A 23,345-nucleotide genomic window follows, 5' to 3' on the forward strand; every position below is an offset into this window, starting at 1 on the left:
GAATCTACCTGTAGATCAATTTTGAACTGTCTTAGTGTGAGCCCCTGTTGTAGTGTGGATGTTTTACAGTATGTCTGAAGTAAGCTTGTACTCTTAATCTGTTGGCGTTCGGATAAAAAGGTGACCCAATAATTTTTTGTTTCATGTCTTTTGTTGTATATGCCTATGGACAATTATTCTCCGGATCATACCATGGTTAGCGTCACCGAGTTAGATTCGGAGCAAGATTCTTCTGGCTTTGATTTTGCACGGCCTACTCATCACGCCAAGCATCCGTTTTTTTACGCCAGAGCCATAATGTGAAAGGCAAATCAAAAGGTGGTCAATGCTCCAAGTCTGTTATGTGAAAACGCAAGAAGGAAGTACGTAAGCAGTTGAAAGGCCTTTAGAAACATATGGTGCACAAGGCAGGTACCACCGTGAGCATTGTCATGAGCAACAATAAGGTCGCCCACCTCTGGTAGGACATTTGCACCGTCCCAGGAAAGCCGGAAAATTTATGTGCCAGATTTATGTCGATAAGTTTGAATCCACTGATTTAGTTCTACCAAACAAGGTTGGAGCAAGGATGTTCAAAGGTACAAATGGTACACACATCACTATGAACCTGAGGGTTGGTGGAAGCTACATGTGGCATGTGAAGGTGAGGAAGTCGGGCAAAATTGTGTACCTGGACGAAGGTTGGCTCAATTTCGTCAATGGTCGTGAGCTGAAGCCAGTATGCACTTCGAGTTGGCCCTTGAGTTTGTGTGGGAAGTAACCATTTTTAACAAGTCGATGGTTGAGGCTGCTATGAAATGTTTGGAATGTGATGAGTGAAGTGATTTATTTCTATGCAGTGTGGTTAAGCAATCTTAGAGTGTGTATTTTGCTTGATCATCGAAGTTAAGGTGATCTTGACTATTATGTTAAGTTTTGTGCTACATTTTTATGTTGGAAGTGTTTAGTAGCAATGTATATTTTGATTAGTGGTTCTAACACCCCTTATTGTCTGAAAGCATGTATGTTTTGATGTCTGATGTTAGTGTCGGGCATGGCAAGCCCATGTTGTCTATAACTCTGAACTATATATTTTGATCAGGAGTTTCAACCCGCTGATGCAATGATGTGACCTTTTAATATTGCCGTAATGTATTTGTTAGTACGTTGTTTAGGTTTGATTTGTGCCATTTTGGTTGTCAGCGAACCAAATCAAGGTGGTGGGGAGAAACTACCCAACATAGAATATGATTGCCCTGAATAATGCCAAATAAGCTCGTTTTATTTAGTCTTTTTGGTCCAACTCAATACAACATAGGGTTTGTTGTAGTAGTAGATCTTAATCCTACTTAAGGTGCCACCCCCTTCTTACATGGAGTGCCACATCAACCCCATTCCCCGTGCGGGTCGAGGTATAGCGACCAAACATGCACCCTGGCCCGCAGTAGTGGGCCAGCCATTTTGTTTGTTTTGTGTTTTTTTCTCTACTTTCCCCCTGTTTGTTTCCTTAATTGATTTTTTATTTCTTTTGGTTTCCTTTTTCTTCTTTCCTTTTTTTATTTTTTCTTCTAATTTTATGAAATTTTTAGAAATACGGAAACAATTTTCAAATTCGTCCACTTTTCTGAAAAATGAGAACATTTTTTAATTCGTGAATGCTTTTAAGCTTTGAGGACATTTTTTGACATCACGTGTTTTCAAATTCATGAATATTGTTTGAAATCCGAGAAAATTCTCAAATTTGGGAACTTTTTGAAACCCACGAACTTTTTTCCAAATTCATGAACATTTTATGAAATCTGTAGCTTTTCCTCAAAGTAGTGAGCATTTTCGAATTCATGATTTTTTTTTGAATTTCTTTTTTTAATTCATGAAGACCTTTTTAAATTTCAAGAGCATTTTTTTCAAATCTTGAACTTTTTTCAATTCATGATCATATTTTAAATTCACCACCGCCACGTGACGCACCGAATAGGAGCTCTAGTATTTATATTTGTTTTGAGTTGCGGGCTGCGGCACTAGTATTTGGTATTCACAGTGGCTGGTATAAGTAGCTCCAAATGGGCCCATCTAAAAGAAGGGATGGGATCGGGCCAAAATCAGCCGAGGCCCATTCCACATTCACCCCATCGATTTCTTACTCTGAACACAGAAGTTGGCTTCCGCACGCTCCATTACGAAATCCCAACGTCTCTCCGCAGCGCCTCCGTCCCCCTCTCACCTCCGATGGAGCGGCGGCAGTGGAGCCTCACCGACTTCGACGTCGGCAAGTTCATCGGCGAGGGCAAGTTCGGCAAGGTCTATCTCGGCCGCGAGAAGCAGGTAACCCTAGGCCCCAAACCTTCGAGCTTCGATTTCCCCCCAAAATCTTCAACCCCGATGAGGCTGACGCGCCGGAGAACCGCGGCGGTCCAGAGCGGCTACGTGGTGGCGCTCAAGGTGATATACAAGACGAAGCTGGAGAAGTACCGGTTCCACGGGCACCTGCGGCGGGAGATCGAGATCCAGCACGGCCTCGACCACCCCAACGTGCTCCGCCTCTTCGCCTGGTTCCACGACGCCGACCGGGTCGTCCTCGTCCTCGAGTACGCCGCCCGCGGGGAGCTCTACAAGCTCCTCCGCAGCGTCGGCCACTTCTCGGAGCGGACCGCCGCCACCGTGAGCCATCCCCACCCTGTCCCTTTCCTGCCGTGTTACTTTTCCCCAGCCGTGTGGCGTTTATTGATTTGGATCGGCCCAGTTGTTATTCGCTATCGTTTGTGGAATTAACTATCTGAAATCTCAAAATCTGCAATGAAGCTGGAATACTCGGAGCTCTGACTGTCCCGTAGAAAAGCCCACAAAAATCGATAGGGGGCATTTTACTTCGATTGTGGTCGTGAGAGGTAGAAAGATGAGTTAAAAGAGTACTGGCTCTTAGTAACTTAGTATATTCATTAGTAGGTGTTCTGAAACAATCTGTGTTTAGTTATGTTGGTTTCTCAATAATTGTTGAAAGTAGTATACTGTTTGATCGTTAAGAATTTTGGTATAGCTATGTATTTCACCGCAAGATGAAGAACCTAAGAACTCCCGAACATCTTTAGAAACACAAGGAAAAGCCTCACCCCTCTTTCATGAATGGGAGTGAAAACAAATCTAGCATTTTCAGTACAGAAAACCCACCTCAGGAGTGACACTTCCAGCTCAGTCTGAGATCCAAACCATCCAACCCAAAGATCCAAACACAATAGAACCATTTCCTTTGTCTGAACAGTAATCAGTCAAACTGCACTCTGCTTAGCATGACATGTACTCATTTTTTGATATACAGCACATCAGGCTGTCAATCATGGTGGACCTACATTGCTTTTCTACTGACTTACCATTTTTGTGCTGGATTTTCTGTTGATCCAATTCATTTTATTTTGCTTTAGTATGTAGCAAGCCTTGCTGGTGCACTGGCATACTGTCACAAGAAGCAGGTAATTCACCGGGACATCAAGCCGGAAAATTTGCTCCTTGATATCGAGGTTGGTTCTTCTGTATGCAGTTGCTGCCTCTCTGCCACTGTTATGTGTCATCATACCAAACTGCGTATTTTAAGAATTTATATGGGCAATATTTTGATAAGCCAGTGAGTTAAATGCACTATTTTTTTGCCATCCGTGTTTGTCAACAACATGGAATCCGACTACATCATTGTTGTAAATCATGCCTGCCCACAGATGGATTCAGACTACATCATTGTTGTAAATTATGCCTGCCCACAGATTGATTAAACAATAGCTGGACCTATTCATTGCTGCGGTAATTTTAGTGGCATTTTGTACTCTAATGAAGCAATATATATGTTTCCGCGAAATGCATGTTGTGTGTTGTGATCAGTTACACAATCTCTTTTTATAGATATGACCGATATGTGAAAAATACTTGAGATAAAATAAAACAGACAATATATCCCATTTGCCTTGGTCTTGCTGCAAGCATAAACTATCCAGATATCCTTGTGGCCTGAACTTTTATTAAGATATATGTGGAAAATTTCAGGAGCTATGCATTGTGAATTGAAGCATTATGCATCTCATATTGTTGGGAACTTATGACTGTTGGTGATCAATCCAACTGTAGAGAAATTTTAGGTTATGGCACATATAGCTTGCATTTTAAAATTGGCTTTATAGAGAGACGAAATAGCAGATAAGCAGTAGCTTACTCTATAATTATTTGTAAGTAAAATAGTGCAGTATAAATTTGACATCGCAATGTACACGGGCATCCCATTTCTTTTTGACTAATAGTACACGTTTTGCTGGTAAGTACTGCTGGTCATACATGATTATACCGACTTGCACTTGTGTACTATATATGGCTGTGAACACCTGGTTACTTTGTAGATGCATGTCCTGTATAACTTTCTCGAGATTACTGAAGAGATACTTCTGGCGCTATAGAGACTATCAAATACTGTCCTTATTAGTTGTGCTGTCCACATCCATATGAGTAAGAAACCAGTAAAGAACATCATTTGTTGTGCTGTCCACATTGGTGTGTCAGAGCTGATTGCTGTTGACACTTTTAACTCTGTGTCTGTGCATAAGTTGCTGAGCCTTTTTTTATAGAAGTCACTGAACTTCCATTTTACAGGGCCGGCTTAAAATTGCAGATTTTGGATGGGCGGTTCGATCAAATGCTAAACGTCACACACTCTGTGGCACAATAGATTACCTAGCACCAGAGATGGTAGAGAAGAAGGCTCACGATTACGCTGTTGACAACTGGACTTTAGGAATCCTGTGCTACGAGTTTTTGTATGGCTCGCCACCCTTTGAAGCTGCAGAACAGCAAGACACCCTGATGAGGTAAGAGCTACAATGTTTGTGTAGCTATATTTGTGTTTGCCCGATCTTCCTTTGATACACATTCTCTGCAACATGAATTTTGAGCAGGATAGTCAAAGTGGACTTGCTGTTCCCTAAAACTCGTGACATATCTGCAGATGCCAAGGATCTCATTTGCAAGGTAACATTTGAAAGTCTTTGTTATATCTTTTCTTTGGACAAATGGGCCATATCCTTTAAGGTGATGAAGTTGAAAGTATGAATTTTGTATGCAGCTGCTAGTGAAGGATTCGAGCAAGAGGATTTCTCTTGACGATATTCTGAAGCATGCGTGGATTGTAAAGAATGCAGAACCTTCAGGGAGTTGCATTGAGCAAAAAGCTAGTGCCTAAGCTCCTTAGTAAGTCCACGTATGTGTTCTGCTAAAAGGCTAACTGAATATGCATGTTATATTAGAATCGAAAAACTGTCCAACATATAATCCTGCACTGCACTCAGAAATCTTAGCACCTTACATTTGCTAATCGAGATAACTCTCTGAGCTATATAAATTTAAAGTTCTGGATCGATTTCTAGACAGTTTTTCTACTGTATTATTCTGAATTTTGGTAGCGTGGAATATATCATCTGGAAATGCAAACTATGGATTACGTAACATGCTAGGTTACCCTGTCTGAAGATCAGTTCAAACATGGTTTAATTAATTCATATAACGGATTTCCTGATAACGAATGGGAGCTATACATTGCTCCTGGGTAGTGGGTAGAATATGTCATTTGGTGGAATTACTTTGTGATATTTTGCAGCTCCCTGTTGTTTGTTGTCTGAACTCGAAAATTCAGTTATAAATTACTAAGAAAATTGCTAGAAAATCTTCTTCAGTCGTAGATGATGAATCTCTATTTTGGTTGTGGAGGATCGAACGACATTTCTATTTCTCTAATCTTTCCCAACTAATCTCTTAGAACTGAACTCACAGATGCAATGTATGAACCTGAATGCTTAGCATGTGCTACAAATGGTTTGGTGCTATCCGTTGCCCCACTGGTGTTGCTTGTCCTGATGAACTGTAGTTGTTTTCTCCGCAGGGCACTTCTTGCCGTTGCGAGCGGGCCTGGATTTTGGCGAAGTTCTTGTTTGCCAACATGCCGAACATAGAAGAAGTGAACAGTTAGCATCATCTGTACCATAGATTTTTTTCTTTTTTTTCTTTTCGGGCTATTTGTACCATAGAATTTGGCCTTTCTCCAGAGAGGTTCTCTTAAGTTAACCTAATACTACTAATGCTCTCTTGGTGGTGAATCAGTGTTCTGAAATATGATCTCAGTGCATCTCCAGTGTGCTGTCCAGTGCATCTGCAGCGCTACCACTGTTCTGAACTGTCGGATACTATCTTTGTTCCGTTGCTTCAGATGTCTCGCAAAATTGCAATCACATCATTAATCATCGTTGTGGAACTGCCAACCCGAGTTCGAATTTGTATTCAAAACTGGCATGGTTTCGTTTATAGTATTACGCGAAAACGAGTTTTGCTTGGGTATACCCACCTTAAAAGTTTACGCGGATAGTAAAGTTACTAAAAATGGGTATTCTCATGCATTTACGGTCAACTAATTCTAATTCATATTCTCCATCAAACAAGAGATCAGAAGAATATGATCTTTTGGATTGAAGGGGTAACTCATAATCTTCAACAATTGTCATGGTAAATCCTCCTCCTGAAGAAAAGTCTCCTTCCTCCTCCCGCCTGCGCCATCGCCGATCCACCCCATCTTGGATGGCCTTTGGGCCGTGGAGGTGTGGAGGATCTCGGCCCCCCCGCCGACGGGAGGGACCCCGTGTTCGTTTTTGTTAGGTCCAACGTCTTGGGTTGGGGCTGTGTGGCGGTGGCGATTTCCCTCGTAGGAATAATGTCTGCCACATCCTATCCCCGTCCAGATGGTATGAATAGTGTCGTCCGAGGATGTGTGGAGGTGTGTCTTTGTCGAATCTCGTGGGATTCGATCGGTGTTGGTCTTCAGTGGACCTATTTGGATCAAGTTTTGTTCGTCTAGTTTCAGGTTTGATCTTTCTGATCTACAAGTCTCTTCATCGGCGATGGTTGCTGCCAGAGCCGTATATGAGCATGTGCAACAGGAGCGACCGAACAGGGGCCCCAGCACCAGACGGGCCCCAGTTTTTGGTTAATCACGGTGTTAACTAAAGCATTAGGTACTAGAATAAACAAATGTTTGAATATTTTACACCAAGCCAGCCTACGCATATCTCTCAGTCTCACAGCTCTTCGAAAGTATCATGGTACATGGTTACATGTCTTTAAACCTTCTGCTTCCAACTGGCGTGTGAAAAACTACACTGGCTGACAAAAATATGATGGTTTTTCTTTCATACATAGGGCCTAATTTTGATTTGCACAGGGCCTCCGATTTCCCCGGTACGGCCCTGGTTGCTGCTCTTGTGCGCTCGTTCTTTGGGGCCTTAGCACGACGACTTTCCCGACTGTCTACTACAACAAGGTTTGTCCGACACCAGTGAGGGAGGGTGATGATGGTGGCGGGCCTTCGGCTTGCTCCCATGCTTGTAATCGTCGCTAGGTGGCCCATAGACCTGGTTGTAATTTTTATTACCTCTTGTGTTCTCTATACTGCCAGCTGCTATGATTGATAAATAAAATTGGAAATTTCTCCCGCAAGAAAAAAACTCATAATCTCCATTTTTAATCTGCAACGGAATCTGTAAAGTTTTCTACAGGGTACCCAAGCCCACGCGAAAAAAAACTCTTACTACTACTCCTATCTTTTTCCTTTTTTTATTAGATGAAAGCAAGCTCTTATGTGATCGCAAGCAAACACGCACGCAGAAAGCCACCTGCCCACCTCTAATCCAGTTCTCGGGTCCCACGAGTCAGCCTCCCATTAAGCCTTTAACCACCCCCACCCCCACGGGCGCCATAATAATATCTCCAGAACCGTCCCCGTCCCCCTCCCCCCTCCGCCAAGAGATCCTCCTCCGGGGGGCTCGACCCGACACGACACCTACCTCTCACCGGCCAAACCCCAATCCATCCTTCTCGAAGCTTCTAGATCCTCCCCCCTCCGCCACCATGGCCACGCCCCTCCCCCTCCTCCTCCTCCTGCTCCTCGCGCCGCTCCTCCCCTCCCCCGCCCCGGCCCGCGCCGCCTCGCTCTCCCCGCTCCCGGCCACCTCCAACGCCTCGGCGCACGCCTACGCCTTCGCGGGCCGCGAGCCGGCGCCCGCCCCGGATCCCACCTTCTTCGACGACGTCGTCGACGCCGTCGCCGACAAGTACGGCTGGGACCCCGACGCCGAGGTCCGGGTCTGGCCGCTCGACGCCGGGGGCGCGCTCGTCGGCGCCGTGCAGCGCTACGAGTTCCGCGCCCGCGCGGGGGGCGCCGCGGCCGCGCTGGCGCGGGCCTCCGACGGCTTCGTCGACTGGAGCCACCCCGAGGCGCCCGCCGTGGAGGAGGTGCTCGGGCCCGACGGCGTCGACTTCGTCGCCGGCGACGGCGCCCTGGCGTTCGGCTCCGGCGTCAGGGACCTCGACCTCGTCGGGCCGCTCGAGGTGTTCGTCTCCGATGGCGCTGGCGGGGGCCTCGCGGAGCTCCAGTTGCCGTCGGTGAGTGCTGCGGTTTGACTTTTTGCTTTGCTGTTGCTTCAGATTTTGCTCCTTGCTTGCTTGCTTGCTATGCTAGCGGTAGTATTGGTACGGAATTGAAGTTGTGTCACCTTTAAGATGAAGCGATTGCTCTAATTGGTGAATGGTCTAGCTGCTGCCTACTCCTTTTACTAGTTTTGATTGCGACTTCAAATTGGTTGCGGTTGTTGCAGCGTCGTCTGGACACTATTTAGTACAGATATATCTGGTTTAATTTTCGTGGTGTGTACATCGTGTCAATTGGAACAATTTTCTCCTAGATTTGCAGGTGTAATTGTAAGGATATGCAACAAAATTGAACATCTAAACCTCCAGTTTGGTTCCACTTGTCGTTCTGGCCCTGAACTAACAGTACCGCCAAAGTGTTACTGAATCGTTGAATGGTAATAATCGAAGAGGATAGGGAGTATAGCGTGTGTGACATGTTATGTGCATTTAAATTTGCTATGTTTATACATTTAAGTACATTAACACACATATGGGAATGCCTTTACTAGGGGTGGCAAATCAATGCCCAATATGCGAGATACTAAAACACTGGACTCTTCTCAGTGCCTTCTACTTCTATGTAGTTGGCTTAATATAACTTCCTGAATGTTTGATTTTGAATTTAACTTACCTCCAGAATACCAAAGACAGGATACAAACATTTTGTTCTAGCATGCCTGGGCAAGGGGTTGTTCCGGGTGGAAAAGGAATGGACATATATAGGATAATCAGACATATGCAATTTTGCCTTTATACTTAATTATAGTGTATAGCAGTCAAGTCTGTATATCTTCGATTGTTGTATGCTGGAGAACTGAGATAAACTGCTCTTGGATATCTTTGTTTGCTGCTCATGACTAATTACGTTACCATCTTTCATGGACTACTTTATATAAACTTCATCATAATGTTCAAAAGTTTTTGTTGTTGTCCTATTTGTTTCATCAATCAACTGCTGCAAAATCTTATGTTGCACCTCATATGCAGTTGAATGCCACGTATACAGGGTTGAAGAGGGTACTTGTTGCTGCTGGTGTTGCATTAAAGATTACTGGTGCACAGAGAGTGTTCTTTTCCCATCCTCACAGTATAGGTCTCTTAGCAAATGGAAGCTTGGTTGCCACTAACAAGGACCTAAGACAAATATTGCCTCTCAGCCACTCAACCTGTGCTCCATTACTTCACATGCGTGTTGTAGGATCATCAGTTACAATAGTTGCACATGAAACCAATGTCTCTGGGGGCCACATGAAGCCCTTGTTGACTTCTGATGACGCTATCGAGTTACTGTCAGACCAGTCTGAAGTGAGCGACATGTCAGATCGGTTGATCTCAGCATGTGCGTTCTGCTCAGTTAGTCCAAGGCTGCCTAGGCTTGAAAAACTCCTGAAGACTTGGTTCAGTGAGAGGAATGGGTTCAACAGAACAATGAACTTCTTCGAAGCTAGAGTGACGTCGATGACCCTGGTAAAATTCCGTTTGGAGCTCGAGAGGGACATTACTGAAGAGGACGACATCTGGGACGATGTTCCAGAGTGGAAAACCTTGCCTGTGGTCCAGCGAATCACGCTTGACGTCATCGCTAGGGTTGAGGAAGAGGGAAGGCTCAAGGCTATATCGGTGAAGAAGGTGAGGAAATCTTTACAGATAGCAGACGCTACTTCGTGGAGCAGCCTGACTTCGAACGTCTCCTTCGCTGACTTCACGTCGTTGGTTCTGCCGCCTGATCCATTGTCACTGGATGTAAAGTGGTAACAGTTTCTTCTTGTTTATTTACTTCTGTTAGTGATAGGGGCTGATAGGAAATTGCACATATACATCAATTCCGTGTATAATTGTCGGGCCGGAAGTGTACCTGCAAATGTGGTTTGTCTGTAACGCAATGTTGAAATTTTGTACTGTTCTTGACTACGTTGCTGCCTTTTGTCCGGACCACAGTGGGGTGGTTGATTTGAGCTCATTACCTGAAGTTGCAGATATATCTATTTGTCAGTCTCGAAACAACTACCACTTCATAATGCAACGTGGTGATGATGGGATGGAGTATTTGTCAGTATTGAAACTTTTTTTTTTGAACTGGTCAGTATTGAAACATTGATGACACTTGATTTTGTTTCTAATGTGGCAAGGAAGAACATTCATCACTCTCTTGAGAAAAAAAAGAACATTCATCACTCCATCACGCACACATCTTACAAGAGAAAATTAGACAATTGACACTGCAAAGAAAAAGGGAGGTCTGTCTTAGAAGAAATGACGGCTAATGGATGCAAGCTTGAGTCTTTCTTTTGATCTCTGCTAGTTCAATGTTTTGACAGAAGCGCGCGACATCATAGATCTTTTAGCAAGGATCATAAGCTCAGATGTTCATATTTCTTTCTAACAATTGACAGCTACAATAATCCTTCGTATACTTGCCCAAAACAGAAAAGATTCTTTGAATACAGCACAGAAGCACATATTTTGCTCATATTTCTTTCAAATAATTGTCAGCTACAACAATCCTTGACATACTTGCTCAAATAAAGAAAAGATTCTTTGAATACAAGATCAAAATCAACAACACACAAGCACATAAACCGCTGAAAAAACACACAAGCACATATTTTGCACTCGCTCAGTTGGCTGTCAAGTGTACTGCTAAACAAACATCTTGCCCATGCGGATGCGGCCAACATACTAAAAGCTGAAAAGTCGCAGCATATCATTTCTTACGAACAACTCACAATCATTACAAAATGCCACAACTACGTATCACAATCAACAACATCGAAGAACACAAGACCAGAACATCGTCTGTGATAAGACGCGTTTCAAAATTGGCCATGGTTTCCTTCATCAAACAAACATGTCGGATTCAGATGGTAACCAAAACTCTCTACAAGGAACAGGATGAACAATATGGCATGCTTTCTGCTTCTTATACATTATGATCTGAAACAGATCAACCAACTCTCCTTGTGCCAAACGCCCAAACATAACAAAATTTCCATGCGCTGCCATGGATGCTCATTCGACAGGCGAGCCAGACCTTTGGTTACAGTACAAGAATTGTTGCCTCTAAACAAGCATCTGCTGGTAGGGCAGGGGAAAAACTGAAGAGTCAGCCAGGCTTACGTGCAAGGCGACATCAATCAAAATAAATAGCTAGAGGAGAAAAAAAAATGCAGCAGAGGTCATCAGTGATACTCTGCCAAAAAAAATGGGTTGGTTTAGCATTGCCGAACCAACTGTGCATCTCAGGAGATGCCTGCCATGCCATGAACCACATCATGGTCAATGTGGTCATAGATTGTATCTGTTATTTTCGATGGTGGCCAGTATCGAAGCACAGATCTCCCAAGAATGTTCTTCACGGGTAGCGGTCCCCTGTAATGACAAAAATAGAACATGAGCTACATGTCCTGCAAATTAGTCTCAAGAAATCAAGCAGGTATCCTCCATAGAGGTTTGGCATACCAGTTATGGGAATCGAAGCTGTTGTTTCTGTTGTCCCCTAGCACAAACACGTAGCCTTCAGGCACACTCTGGAAAAAGCAAATAACAACTGATCAATATGTATACTCCAGTGTAAACTCATTCAGAAAATGGAGCTACTTGCTTTATGATCAAGTCACGTAGGCTCTTATGGACCACCAATGGACCAGTGAGTTCTATGTCACATTATATCAACTTAAAAACACAACTAATTTAACATTTTAAGCGACAAATACGTCAGCACATTAATACCTTCACATATGAGGTTCAACAGTTTAATGATAGAAACTTGGTATCATCAAACTTGTGATTTTGTCAAGCTACTTGGTATCATCAAACTTGTGATTTTGTCAAGCTACAACATTTGATCATTAGTATGATGCAGGAAGCAAAGATGGCGTACCACTGGATCCATTTCATAATCGGGTGCCTCAAGCACAAAGTCCTCATCCTGGACTACTCCGTTAACTAATAATTGACCATCAGTCACCTATTCAGATAAGGAGGATACAAATGGTTGGAATTCATGCCAACAAGAAAACGAAATAAGAGGGGAATGGAAACAAATAGAAGCCACTACCCTTCGGATAAAAGCTTACTTCAACGATGTCCCCGCCCTTGGCCACAACCCTCTTGATGAACACATCACTTGAGCTGTAGCCCAATGCCTGCAAGAAAGAAGTCCAAATTATAACACATCCCATCATGAACCGGAGAGAAATAACAAGATAAACTGGATATCATACCTGAAGGACCAGAGGTGCACGGAAGATCACAATGTCCAAAACTTGTGGCTCCCGGAAAATATATGAAACCTGCAAATTGCAAGTATGCACCATCAGCAGACATACATCACAGAAAACTGCTACTCATGGAAGACTGGGAGTTAACTGTACCCTCTCGGCGAGAATCCGGTCACCAACATCAAATGTTGGATACATCGATTTTGAAGGGATGGACCTCGGCTCAGCTAGAGAGGATTTATGGAGCAGTGGCACAGTCACAGCAGCGAGGACGGTCTTTGCATCATCCGAGCAGGAGTTCACCCACCTTGACAGCCAGCTAGTTCTCTTGCTTGCCCCTGCCGCAGCACCAAGAGCAGCACTGCTCTGTCTCACCACCCCAGCAGCACCAGAAGCAACTGCACTACTACCAACTAACGGCGCTACTACGCTGCCCACCTTGGAAGGGGCAGCCACCGCACCGCTACTACCAAACAATGCCTTGACGCCCATCTTGGTGGGGGCAGCCGCTGCACCGCTACTGCCAAGCAACGCCATCACGCCCGCCTTCGAAGGGGCAGCCACCGCAGGGGAGGGCACAGGCGAAGGCGAAGGGCGACGGGAAGGCACATGTGTGGGCGCCGTCGACACATCCGCAGGGCGTACCGACCTGCGGGATGATGCGCCGGTGATGATATCGCTACAGGGAAGCCACTTCGTCGCCTGCAAGAAGGGGAGCAGCGTGGCGGGGTTCAGCCCGGACGATATCGACGGCGACGCCGACAGCGAGGACACGCCGGCGATGCCAGGGCCCGAGCCGACCCCAGACGCGAGCACCGACAGCAACCCCACCGCCAGCGACGGTGGGTCATCCGCCTTTGCCGAGCCGGACGGCGAGACGAACAGCGAGTAGCTGCCCCCGTCGGCGGGGACAAGCTTGGTCAGCTGCCTGCCTCCGGCGGCTGCGACAGGGAGAGCCTTGGTGGGGCGGCCGGCACCGGCGGCGGGCGGGAGAGGCTTGGGCCTGGGCTTGGGCTTGGGGTGGTTGTGGTCCTCGGCGTCATTGTGCTGCTCGACGCGTCGGGAGGAGGCGAAGAGGCAGAAGGGGCGGGAGAGCGCGTCCTGGAGGACGCGGCAGCCGGCGCCGGGCGCGGCCCCGGAGCCCGCGGCGGCGGCGGTGGTGCAGCGCAGGCCGAAGGAGGTGGCCAGGCTCTGCGCCACGTAGCCGGAGTAGGAGACGGTCATGCGGATCGCCATCGCGCCGCGTCACGCCGCCTCGGAGGCAAAAAAGGTCGAGTCTTGGCGGCCGGATCTCACGGGACGCGGCGGAGCATTTCCTCCGGGGCGATCGGGACGGCGCCCCTCCGGAAGGGGCGCGCGATCGGGTGCCCAGGGGATCTAGGGTTCGGAGGATCGGCGGAGTCGGATGGTAACACGGCTCGCCGGGGCGAGGAGGGGGGTTTCAGATTGATGAAGGGGCCGGTGCCTAGGGGATGGGTATCCGGCGATAGGAGGCCTCGTCGGCGGCGGTGGCCGACGAGGTCAGCGGCGGAGGGGGCGAGGGGGCGGAGAAGTGGGAGATGGAAGGTGGAGGGAGGGTGAGCGGCGGCTTCTTTATGCTCTGTAGGGATGCGTGGCAGCGTGCGGGCCGCCAGGATTTTGGAGATCTTTTTTCGATCGCGGTTGGCCTGGCCCCAACTAGGCCGGAGTGCGATGGCCGGATAAGTTTCGAAAATATTTTGAAAAGAAGCGGTGAATCTCCTGTTATTTGGGCCATCTTGTTTGTTACCCGTGTTGTATTTGGTTGTTATGCCCCACGTGCGATTGTGACTCTTCTGATTCTTTTCTCTCTTCAGAAAGTTTTTTTACAGTCACTGTGCTGAACAGACGAAAAACAATAAATCGAATTTTCTGGCACGAATGCACAGGAAGAATACAGTTTTCACAACCCATGATCAATTCAAACGAGGCGCAAAAACAGATGATAACCGAATTGTTACATCCACTTTTTTTTCTTCTGGCGTAACTGTTATATCCACACATCGTGAGCACTATTTTGAGGGAGTTTGCTCCCCGTCGACTCCTCTACAGTTCATGTGCAACTTTTATCCCTATCTATCTATCTATCTATCTGATCATACAGTAATCACATCTACGATCCACTAACGCCTGTGCACACGGTTCAAAAACCCAAAAAGAAACCAGGCATAGATGCCAAAAGAGAAAACAGAGAATCCCAAGCTGTGGGAATCAAAGAAGGTAGCAAATCGGGATGCCTCCTGTGGCACCAGGCAGCCACTAGCCGGGAGGGAACCTGTACGACCCGACTGAATCGTGCCACATCTCAACTGGGACAACGACCTGAAGAAGCATGCATATTCGCACTAGAATACAGCAAGTGCCACCGTCTCATCCTCCTCCTAAAAGCCAGGCCAGGCCAAGCAAGCTAAAGTTGACCGCTCGTTCGTTCCTGACTGGTTGCTTCTCCGCAGCTTCCTTCCCCAGTCGCGGTCGAGGTCACCGATTACGCACGCCATCCATTGCCGCCCACGAGCAACCTACACAAGGCCAATTCAAGGAGCACGGTTAGATCCACCCACCCATCTTGAGCCACAACACGCCACCAGGGTTTGCGATACACAAACTGAACAACAGATATAGTAGTAGATAAATTCTGACTGACTGAAATCCACCCATCGTGATGGCGCTGTAGGCTGGTCAGTTATTGTTAATACTACTGTAGAAAAATTCAGAGATGGTCGTTGGGCAAGGGTGGGTCAATGACATGTATGCCTCTGGTATACTGCATACGACCAGATGCTGAACTCGTCAAGTAGCAAAACGTCAAACAGCTAAAAGTTCCGATTATCCTTGGGGTGTAGTATGACATATGAACTGCCGTCAGCGCTTACGCTCCCGCTGGCCAACAAGGCAATATTATTCCATATACAACGAATGAGGAAATGGCAAGGCAAGAGGGCAGACCACCAGAATGTGATAATGGAATACGACAACCGAGTAAGGACCCTCTCCGACCCCGTCGCAACATACTATATGGCTGTTCTCAGCAAAGCAACAGACACTGTACCATTCAAAAATTGTAAAAAAAAAAAGCAACGGAAGCATGTAATTCGGCACTTTAGAAGCCCTGACAAGCTGGAGCTCCTAGTAGTAAACAAAAAAGTAAATACCACCTTGGAAAGGTAGAATAGTTTATTCCGCAAAAGCGGAAAAAAGTAAAGAAAGAAGGGAAGCATCAAATGCATCATGCATGCCAAAGACCAAAAGTCATGTACAGACGGCAAATAGAAGAATCATGCTATACCCTATACGTACGACAGATTTCATCCGATCCCCGTACAACGCCTTAAATCGAGCCATACATCATACACGCGACAGACTGAACTAACGAGCGCCACTGGATTGCTTTTCGTACAGAAATCGGACAATGATTGACTTGTGTGGAGCAGTTCCGCAGTTAGAATGTGGACCTAGGCATTCTCAAATACTGTTTAACTAAGTCCTTCCTGTGTGTAAAAGTTCGCCGACTACTAATCCAAACCATTCAGTGAGAAGCCTCGACAGCAATCACCTTCAAGCCCTAAATTTTGTTTGACCAAAAACACCTTCAACGTTCCACGTCTGGTGGAATTTATAATCTGATAGCGTGGAAGATTTCACAATCGCATGGAATTTCATTTTATTTTGTGAGACAAATCTTGTATCCCGATTCCCAGCTCACAACCTAAACGCGTAACGGCTAATCAAGGCTTCAAGTGCAAGGCTCCACGATAAGATCATTTATGTGTCAAATTCAAACACGACATGGCTTATCACGGTCAATACATTAATAGTTAGCTTTGGTCAAAGAAGATTATAATATACTCCCTCCGTCCGAAAAGGTATCTAGACAAATCTAAGACAATCTTTTCAGGACGGAGGTTACAGTAAATTCAAAAATTCGATTACATTCTGAGTTGTTGGAAGACTCAAAAAGGTTTCATTATTGATTGATCTACAGAAATCGATGTCGGTATTTTAAACTTTAAATGGGCTAAACTGCTGACGCAATTTTAGCTTTGCCACAGAAAGAAGTAAAACTGAGGTGGCCATAGCCATCTTCTTATAAATTGAGCCCTACAGATTTCGACATCATTACCAGGTATTTTTACATCTGGAAGAGAAGTCTATCCTTAGTAGCTAGAGTCAGACAACTCCGCTACAGTTGCTCATTAAACATGTTAATCACAAGCTGCTGTAAAACAAAAAAGGAGGGAAGAGGGATGGAGACAAAAGGACATACATGACAAAGGACTGATCTGAAGCTGATTCAATTACACATCTGGTGCCTGCTTCGGGTGTCGCCACACTGTGTGAATTACACATGAGAATGACAATAAATGTAAATTGGAAACCAATCAAGGATAGGATGAGAACCAAAGTTCAACATGACGCACGTGATATTTTAATTTTGAGAACTGCTGCATAAAATTCAATGTTTACTAACCTGACTATATGAGATGTTATTTGTGAGAACTGCTATACAAAAGGTTTACTTACAGTTACAGGCAATGTTGGATGGACTATTCTGGCAGCAGCTTCTTGTTTCGCTGCCTCTTTTCTATCCGCTTCAACAAATGGATCATTCCAGTTACCACTGTTTCGCAGATCATTAAGATATTGAGTTCTTATTGTTTCGGCATGTTGATGAAGATTTTCCACCTGGACAAAACAAAAATGTCAGATAAGGTCCATTCTCTGTGAAAGCATCAAACAATAGTTGCCAAACAAGGATATTGTGTGTAAGGTATATTACCTTAGAAGCAGCATACATAAGATAATCATGCACATTCGACATAACTTTTGGCAGAGATTTCAAAGAAGCTGGATGGGTCTTATCATTCTTCGTTTGAACAAGCTGCTCTAGCTCTCCAATCGATTTGCAACATTCTTCAAGCTGCTTCTCAAATCTTTCAACAATGTGTTGCATAAAGAGAGAAGGCCGATATACAGAACCATAACAGTTACGAAAGGTTCGGGCCATTGTCGAGTGCCGGCTGAAATCAGTAGGGGCGCTTGAAGATCCAGCACAGTATGCAAGTTCAGCACCTCCCCTGACGAACCTTCGTCTCACTTCTGCATATGCACATATAGCAAAATCCACATGCGACATTATTTCTCTGATATCAGCCATTAAGCTCTGAATGGGAGCCTTCTCCCTGTCGATGATGGTGGAGATTAACCCAATCTCCTGTTACAGGAAGAAAAAATTGCTCCTGTCAAAAACATTTGTTCAAGTTAAAGGTGCTTTTCGGCAAGTTGGGTTCATGCATTATATCAAAAAGTTGCCCTGGTAGTCCCCAGAGTCTTTTCAATTTGAGGTTTAAGTCCCAGAAACCCGCCAATTTAAAGCATAGCTGAAGAGATAGCTCTCCAAGTAAGATGTGTATCTTTGCTTTTGCATCACATAGACATCTTGATGGTGTACCCTCAATGCATACAACATGCCACACCAGCTATTTGATGCTAAAACTTCCCTGTGCCTACTTGACCTCAGAAAAAATATCTATATCTTGTGGAGAACATTGCAACGGTAGCATTTCAAGCCTTTCAATGAAGTAAGAACGGCTCTACCAATGGATTTGTATACAAAGTACAACTCAATTATATCAAACATAAACATCTAATGCAGTACTATCTAGCACAATCGTGCGGCAATTCAGGTACACAAGGGCGCTTAATATTGGCCGGTACCGGGCAATCCGTGAAGAATTGCTCTCTCAAAGCAATAACCAAACGAGCAATGCAGATAACTTGACATTGCTTAATATAATATGGTACTGCATTTACTTTCTTCCTCTTCTCTGCAACGGTTAATTAGGGTACTACACTAATCCGTGTGAAGGCTGAAACGTTGTTCAAACATGTTCTGCAAGTTAAAGGACAATCCACCCACAGAATAAAACCAAACCTGGGTAATCTGACGAGCATCCAGTTCAAAACCCTTGTTGGAGACTGATGGGTCACTGAGGCGCCTGCATTGTTCCAACTGCTCACACGCATGCCTCTCATCCCTTATCTTGTCCCTGCCAAATCACAGATGAAGCAGATGATGATCAGAGAGCAATGAGGCAAATCATTCTGAACACGAGGCAACGTACAAAACCAATCAAGGGAGACGCAATTAATAAATACACAAATTAAACTCCTCTCATCCCCAATACCTGCAGAATCCACCACCACGAGATGTTTTCGAAACCCCAGAACGTCACAGCGGCGGAAGCCGATAAACCACGGGTACCAAATTCGACAGGAATGACGGACACGAGATGGGATATGACCAGGAACCTACTCGATTTGCAGGAGAAGGTGCTGGGACACCGGATGGAGCTCCTCCCACTTGGTCGTGTACCCCGCCGGTTCCCCTTCCGCCGTGTACAGCCTCACCTGCTGCTGCTGCTGCTCCGGCTGCGGCTGCGCCCACGCCTGACGCGGCCACGGTGAACGACTCTGCCCCAATTGCGCCCACGCCGCCGCCCACGGCTGCTGCTGCAGCCCGGCTTGTCGCCCCCGCTCCCATCCCTCGTACGCGGCCACAAACGCCTGCTGCTGCTGCGCCGCCACCGACGCCTGCTGCAGCCCGGCCTGGCGTTGCTGCTCCAAGTGCCCCAACGCGGCCGCGACCGCCTGCAGCGTCTGAAGCGACGACGTCGACGCCGCGGGGGGTACGGGGGTCGCTTGCTGCGTCTCGAGCGGCGACGTCGACGGCGCGGGAGGTACGACGGGGGCCGCCTGCGTGTGGGGCACGGACGGCGGTACCTCCGTGTAGACCGTGAACCTCCCGCGCGTCGTCGCGCGAGGCGCCTGCGACAACGGGGGCGTCTGCGCCGTCGCCGCCGCCGACGACTGCTGCTCCCCTGGGTCCTCCGCGATCGGCGGGAGGGCCGGCTGCCTCCGGGGCGTCCGGGGCGGGAGGGGCGGCGGCTGGCCCGGGGAGGCGGAGGAGAAGCTGAGGCGCCTGGCGACGCCGTCCAGGTCGGTGTGGCCGTCCAGCCGCGACATGGCGGTTCGAACCGGAGGGAGGGGCTCCGGGCGGGTGGGTGGATGGACGGGTTTGCCCCTTCGGGTGGCCGTCAGCTGCGAGAGGGCCAGGCGGCCAGCGGTGGATGTCACGGGGGGTCCGGATGGTTGACGCGAGGGTATTTATGGGTTTGGGCTTTGGGGCTGGTTTGGCTTCCGAACCACGCTACTTTACAGTGGAAAAGAAAAGTGGAAGTGATTTTTTTTCTTCATCACTTAAAAAAAGGGTAGTAGTACTTCACCTAGGGCGTGTTTGGTTCAAGTTTTAAACAGTAGTCGCATTGCATACAATTCTCAACCTAGTCTGGTTGAGTAAAAACAGCCCCAAATACATCATCTGCAAATTGTTTGGTTGTTTGCATCTAGGGTCCCTGCATTAGGTAATACGCAAGTGCACTTTGTTTGGTTGCCCGCATTGGCTCAAGCGACACATGAACTCGGTGTTTGGTTGCACGCATGAGGTATGATTAAGAGCTAGCACTTCACTTAGCAGACAGGGTTAAGAGCTAGCAGAGGGAATGGCAGAAGAAGTGCAGTGTGCGCCGAACAATGGCGACTACGGTGGACAGTGGCCGTGGCGCCGTGTCAGACATGACAAGCATGGAGTCGGGGACGAGCGACCCCGTCGGCGGCACGACGAGCGACACCGTCGGCGAACTAGTTGCGGTGCTCGCGCAAAGACAGTCGACAGAGGAGGAGAATGCAGTGCCCACGCCATGGTATCGTCAGTGCAGTGGACGAGAGAGAGGAGGCCGAGATGATCGACGCCGGAAATGACTCGAGTGTAGTAGGGCGAGAGAGAGGAGGCCAAGATGATTGACCCCGTCGGCGGCGCGGCGAACTGCAGTGTGCACGGAGGCAGAGGACACAAGAAGCAGTGTGCGCGCCATTGCAGCGTCACTGCAGTAGGAGGACGACAGAGAGTAGGCCGAGATGAGCGACGCCGGAAACGACTCTAGTGTAGTAGGACGCGTGCAAGGAGATCAAGGGGAAGGGCGTCGGCGTCGAGAGGGACGAATAGGAGGGCTTTGAGCAGAGGACAGAGGAGCTCGACATGGCGGCATCAGTGCAGTACACTGCTGTTCAAAGAGAGATGCAGCTACGATCGTCGAAACCAAAAACTTACAACACGAATGTTGTGAGGAACTGTGAGATTAGGCTGCTGGTCAAAGGAAATTTCAAATGATCGATCGTGTGCGACGAATCTGACAAAATTCGTCCAGAATAGCTCCAAACGGGAGGACGAGATTAAGAATTTACGGCCAACGAAACTACAAACCGATCGCCTGAATGGAACCGTAGCATCGAGGTGCATCTTTTTCGTGTAGAGCTTACCATGAATGGAAGAATCGTTGTGTAGATTAGCGGGGCATGGAAGAGACAAGATTAGAGAGGAGCTTACTGGAGGTTGAAGAAGACACCACTTAAACGCCTCGCATCCCTCCCGTCTCCACTCGTGCAAGGGCCCACTCGGTTGCGCTCGGCTCGGCCTGGCTCACGAGAAACTGCCGATTCCTGGGTTTCCAGCGAGCCATGCTCTGGGCTGCTTTAAGAAGCATGCGATGCAGGCCCAACAGTGAAACCAGGCAACCAAACGGGCCTCTTGCTTCCCGCGCGGGCCTGGTTGGGCTTTACCCAGGCAACCAAACACGCCCCTAGTGTCCCTGTTGAAACGAAAATCCTGCAATGGAAAAGAAAAGAGAAGCGAGTATTGGGGGCCTTTATAGAGACACCGATGAGCGATGATTCATGGCCATCTTTTGAGTTTTTGATCCTTCTCACCCCTACAATGAAGTGGAGGAGAAGCCTTTGGATAAATTATATGCCTACTTTTCTAACTGATTGTATTCATATTCATCGAAGAGCATCTTTAATAGCTCATAGAAAAAAAGCAATAAACATCTATTGTGGCTCCCCAATAACAAACTATTGGAGCAGTTTTTTTCCGCAACTCCCCAATACCAGAATTTTATTGAGGAAAGGGGAGCTACTGAAGATGCTCTAAGGGCATCTCCGATGCCGACTCTCCGGACCCCGCAAGCCATCCAACACTGACCCATCAGTCCTCAGAGCAGTCTGGGACCGCAATTCTCTCGCAAACGGCCAGAACTAAATCAGTGGGGCTTGCGGGCGTTCGGACACGAGCCACACAGGACTCCGAAAACCCAGGCCCACCCAAAACTACGACGGCGCCCACGTTTTTGCAGCTGGCCGCACTGTTTTCGCGGCAAAATCCCCCACTCTCTTCTTCCATCCTGCCACACTCCACTCAAATTCTTGCCCTTTTTCGTCCACTCTCTTATTCCTTCCCACCGCTAACGCATGGACCCGCATGAGACCCTGCCGGAGACGGAGGTGGTGGAGGATCCGGGGATCGCGCTTGTCCGGAAGATCAATTCGGCGTCACGGTGAAATCGCCGCGTCAAAGCGAAGGCCGCAAAGGCGGCAACGCTCAAGAAGTAGAAGGCCGCGCGGAGGCATATGTGGTGGTCGTGGTGGCGGACATGGTGGAGGTCGAGGCCTGGGCCTCGGGGACCCTCCATCCTCGCCGACCGTGCAGACAACGCCATGGCCGGACCATTACAAGGCCCGTACTACTATGCCACCAAGCATCTGGGAGGCAGCCCTCGGCATCCACTGCCAGGCAACTGCCCTTCATCGTCGACGTCAACCCGGTGCCGCTGTTTTTGTCGAAGTGTTCGTCACCGTAGCTTGTCAAGACTCGTGCGTCGGGCGTGGAGGAGCTAGGTGCCCGCACGCTGTTCGCTGGTATGCCTAAAGAGGGTGAGCCGTGAGCCGGCGTCGGTCATAGGTGGCGACGTCAAATTAAGCTTGAGGCTCGAATTGTCGGTCCGGTGGGGCAGAAAATCCAATTTTTGACATGGCGTGTCGGACTGATATTTTTTTGCGATTGGTCATGTAAACTAAATCATACTTGTCTCTTTTTTGTTGTGACCGGGCGATGATGTGCCCTGGCACTGCTGTGAGATGCGGCGCGTGCTTTCTGACCTGGCAGATTTGAATTTCAAATTTACTTTACTGGCGGACAATATGCGGCTAGCTTTCAATGGCCTGCTCCCGTATTCGTATCTGCGGACGGATGCGGTGTCCGGTTTGCGGGTCGGCGTTGGAGATGCTCTAACCCTCTATTTGTAATTTTTTACAAAGTCCTATTTGAGTAATATAAGCTCTTGATTGAAAAAAAAGGGTACCACCTGGAAAGCCCATATGGTGGTGGGGGTCTCGTATATGTCGATCCGATCTAGACCGAATTGGACTGTAAGACGGTGGTGAACGACATCAAGCAGAATTCAGCGGCTGAGCATAGTAACATAATACATGAAATAATAGATCGCTCTCAGTGTTTTTTGGTTTGTAATATCGTTAGTAATGAGTTTAGGATATCGAACTTCCAGGCTTACAATCTTGCTAAGCATATTTTAACTCGCGGGTTTGGCATGCATGTATGGTTAGGCTGACCAGAGGAGCTACTATTTTTATCTCTATGGCCCCGTTTGATAGCAAAGTATTTTCCATGCATTTTTCATAATACTGTAGTTTTCTAGATTACCATAGTTTTATTTACAATGAGTTGTTTGATTG

At 47.2% G+C, this 23,345-nt stretch overlaps 4 protein-coding genes across 6 annotated transcripts; 2 read left to right on the top strand and 2 right to left on the bottom strand.

The window, feature by feature from the left end:
- The first annotated feature begins 2,145 nt into the window (after nt 1–2,145).
- LOC123122938 (serine/threonine-protein kinase Aurora-3) lies at nt 2,146–6,178 on the top strand. 2 transcript variants are annotated; one of them, XM_044543327.1, is made up of 7 exons: nt 2,146–2,301; nt 2,395–2,637; nt 3,396–3,491; nt 4,606–4,820; nt 4,908–4,980; nt 5,075–5,209; nt 5,888–6,178. In XM_044543327.1, the coding sequence occupies exons 1-6, from the start codon at nt 2,206–2,208 to the stop codon at nt 5,189–5,191; spliced, it is 840 nt and encodes a 279-aa protein (XP_044399262.1). In that variant the 5' UTR covers nt 2,146–2,205; the 3' UTR covers nt 5,192–5,209; nt 5,888–6,178. The 2 variants fall into 2 exon arrangements, with proteins under 2 accessions (XP_044399262.1, XP_044399263.1); XM_044543328.1 differs by having other exon boundaries at nt 5,075–5,199.
- Nucleotides 6,179–7,774: 1,596 nt separating this feature from the next.
- LOC123122940 (uncharacterized) lies at nt 7,775–10,442 on the top strand. Its single transcript, XM_044543330.1, has 2 exons — nt 7,775–8,436; nt 9,451–10,442. The coding sequence occupies exons 1-2, from the start codon at nt 7,903–7,905 to the stop codon at nt 10,216–10,218; spliced, it is 1,302 nt and encodes a 433-aa protein (XP_044399265.1). The 5' UTR covers nt 7,775–7,902; the 3' UTR covers nt 10,219–10,442.
- Nucleotides 10,443–11,319: 877 nt separating this feature from the next.
- On the bottom strand, nt 11,320–14,288 carry LOC123122939 (probable thylakoidal processing peptidase 2, chloroplastic). Of its 2 annotated transcripts, XM_044543329.1 has the most exons (6): nt 12,837–14,288; nt 12,687–12,755; nt 12,540–12,608; nt 12,344–12,430; nt 11,923–11,990; nt 11,320–11,832 (listed from the first exon to the last, which is right to left on the bottom strand). In XM_044543329.1, the coding sequence occupies exons 1-6, from the start codon at nt 13,917–13,919 to the stop codon at nt 11,703–11,705; spliced, it is 1,506 nt and encodes a 501-aa protein (XP_044399264.1). In that variant the 5' UTR covers nt 13,920–14,288; the 3' UTR covers nt 11,320–11,702. The 2 variants fall into 2 exon arrangements, 1 of the variants encoding a protein (XP_044399264.1); XR_006460425.1 differs by lacking the exon at nt 11,320–11,832 and having other exon boundaries at nt 11,951–11,990; nt 12,521–12,608.
- Nucleotides 14,289–14,640: 352 nt separating this feature from the next.
- On the bottom strand, nt 14,641–19,817 carry LOC123122941 (nuclear pore complex protein NUP58). The gene is made up of 6 exons (XM_044543331.1): nt 19,015–19,817; nt 18,634–18,748; nt 17,479–17,913; nt 17,223–17,384; nt 16,966–17,031; nt 14,641–15,220 (listed from the first exon to the last, which is right to left on the bottom strand). The coding sequence occupies exons 1-5, from the start codon at nt 19,722–19,724 to the stop codon at nt 16,993–16,995; spliced, it is 1,461 nt and encodes a 486-aa protein (XP_044399266.1). The 5' UTR covers nt 19,725–19,817; the 3' UTR covers nt 14,641–15,220; nt 16,966–16,992.
- Between the last annotated feature and the right edge of the window lie 3,528 nt (nt 19,818–23,345).

Source organism: Triticum aestivum, chromosome 5D, assembly GCF_018294505.1.
Source record: "Triticum aestivum cultivar Chinese Spring chromosome 5D, IWGSC CS RefSeq v2.1, whole genome shotgun sequence".
NCBI lineage: Eukaryota > Viridiplantae > Streptophyta > Magnoliopsida > Poales > Poaceae > Triticum > Triticum aestivum.

Coding starts and splice junctions, on each gene's coding strand:
- LOC123122938 (XM_044543327.1), top strand. CDS start 2,206: ATGGAGCGGCGGCAGTGGAGCCTCACCGACTTCGACGTCGGCAAGTTC. Junction 3,492..4,605: donor ATTTGCTCCTTGATATCGAG/GTTGGTTCTTCT, acceptor TCCATTTTACAG/GGCCGGCTTAAAATTGCAGA. Junction 4,981..5,074: donor CCAAGGATCTCATTTGCAAG/GTAACATTTGAA, acceptor TTTTGTATGCAG/CTGCTAGTGAAGGATTCGAG.
- LOC123122940 (XM_044543330.1), top strand. CDS start 7,903: ATGGCCACGCCCCTCCCCCTCCTCCTCCTCCTGCTCCTCGCGCCGCTC. Junction 8,437..9,450: donor CGGAGCTCCAGTTGCCGTCG/GTGAGTGCTGCG, acceptor CCTCATATGCAG/TTGAATGCCACGTATACAGG.
- LOC123122939 (XM_044543329.1), bottom strand. CDS start 13,919: ATGGCGATCCGCATGACCGTCTCCTACTCCGGCTACGTGGCGCAGAGC. Junction 12,431..12,539: donor AGGGCGGGGACATCGTTGAA/GTAAGCTTTTAT, acceptor TTATCTGAATAG/GTGACTGATGGTCAATTATT. Junction 11,991..12,343: donor ATTATGAAATGGATCCAGTG/GTACGCCATCTT, acceptor TGCTTTTTCCAG/AGTGTGCCTGAAGGCTACGT.
- LOC123122941 (XM_044543331.1), bottom strand. CDS start 19,724: ATGTCGCGGCTGGACGGCCACACCGACCTGGACGGCGTCGCCAGGCGC. Junction 17,914..18,633: donor ATGCTCGTCAGATTACCCAG/GTTTGGTTTTAT, acceptor TTCCTGTAACAG/GAGATTGGGTTAATCTCCAC. Junction 17,385..17,478: donor TTATGTATGCTGCTTCTAAG/GTAATATACCTT, acceptor TGTTTTGTCCAG/GTGGAAAATCTTCATCAACA.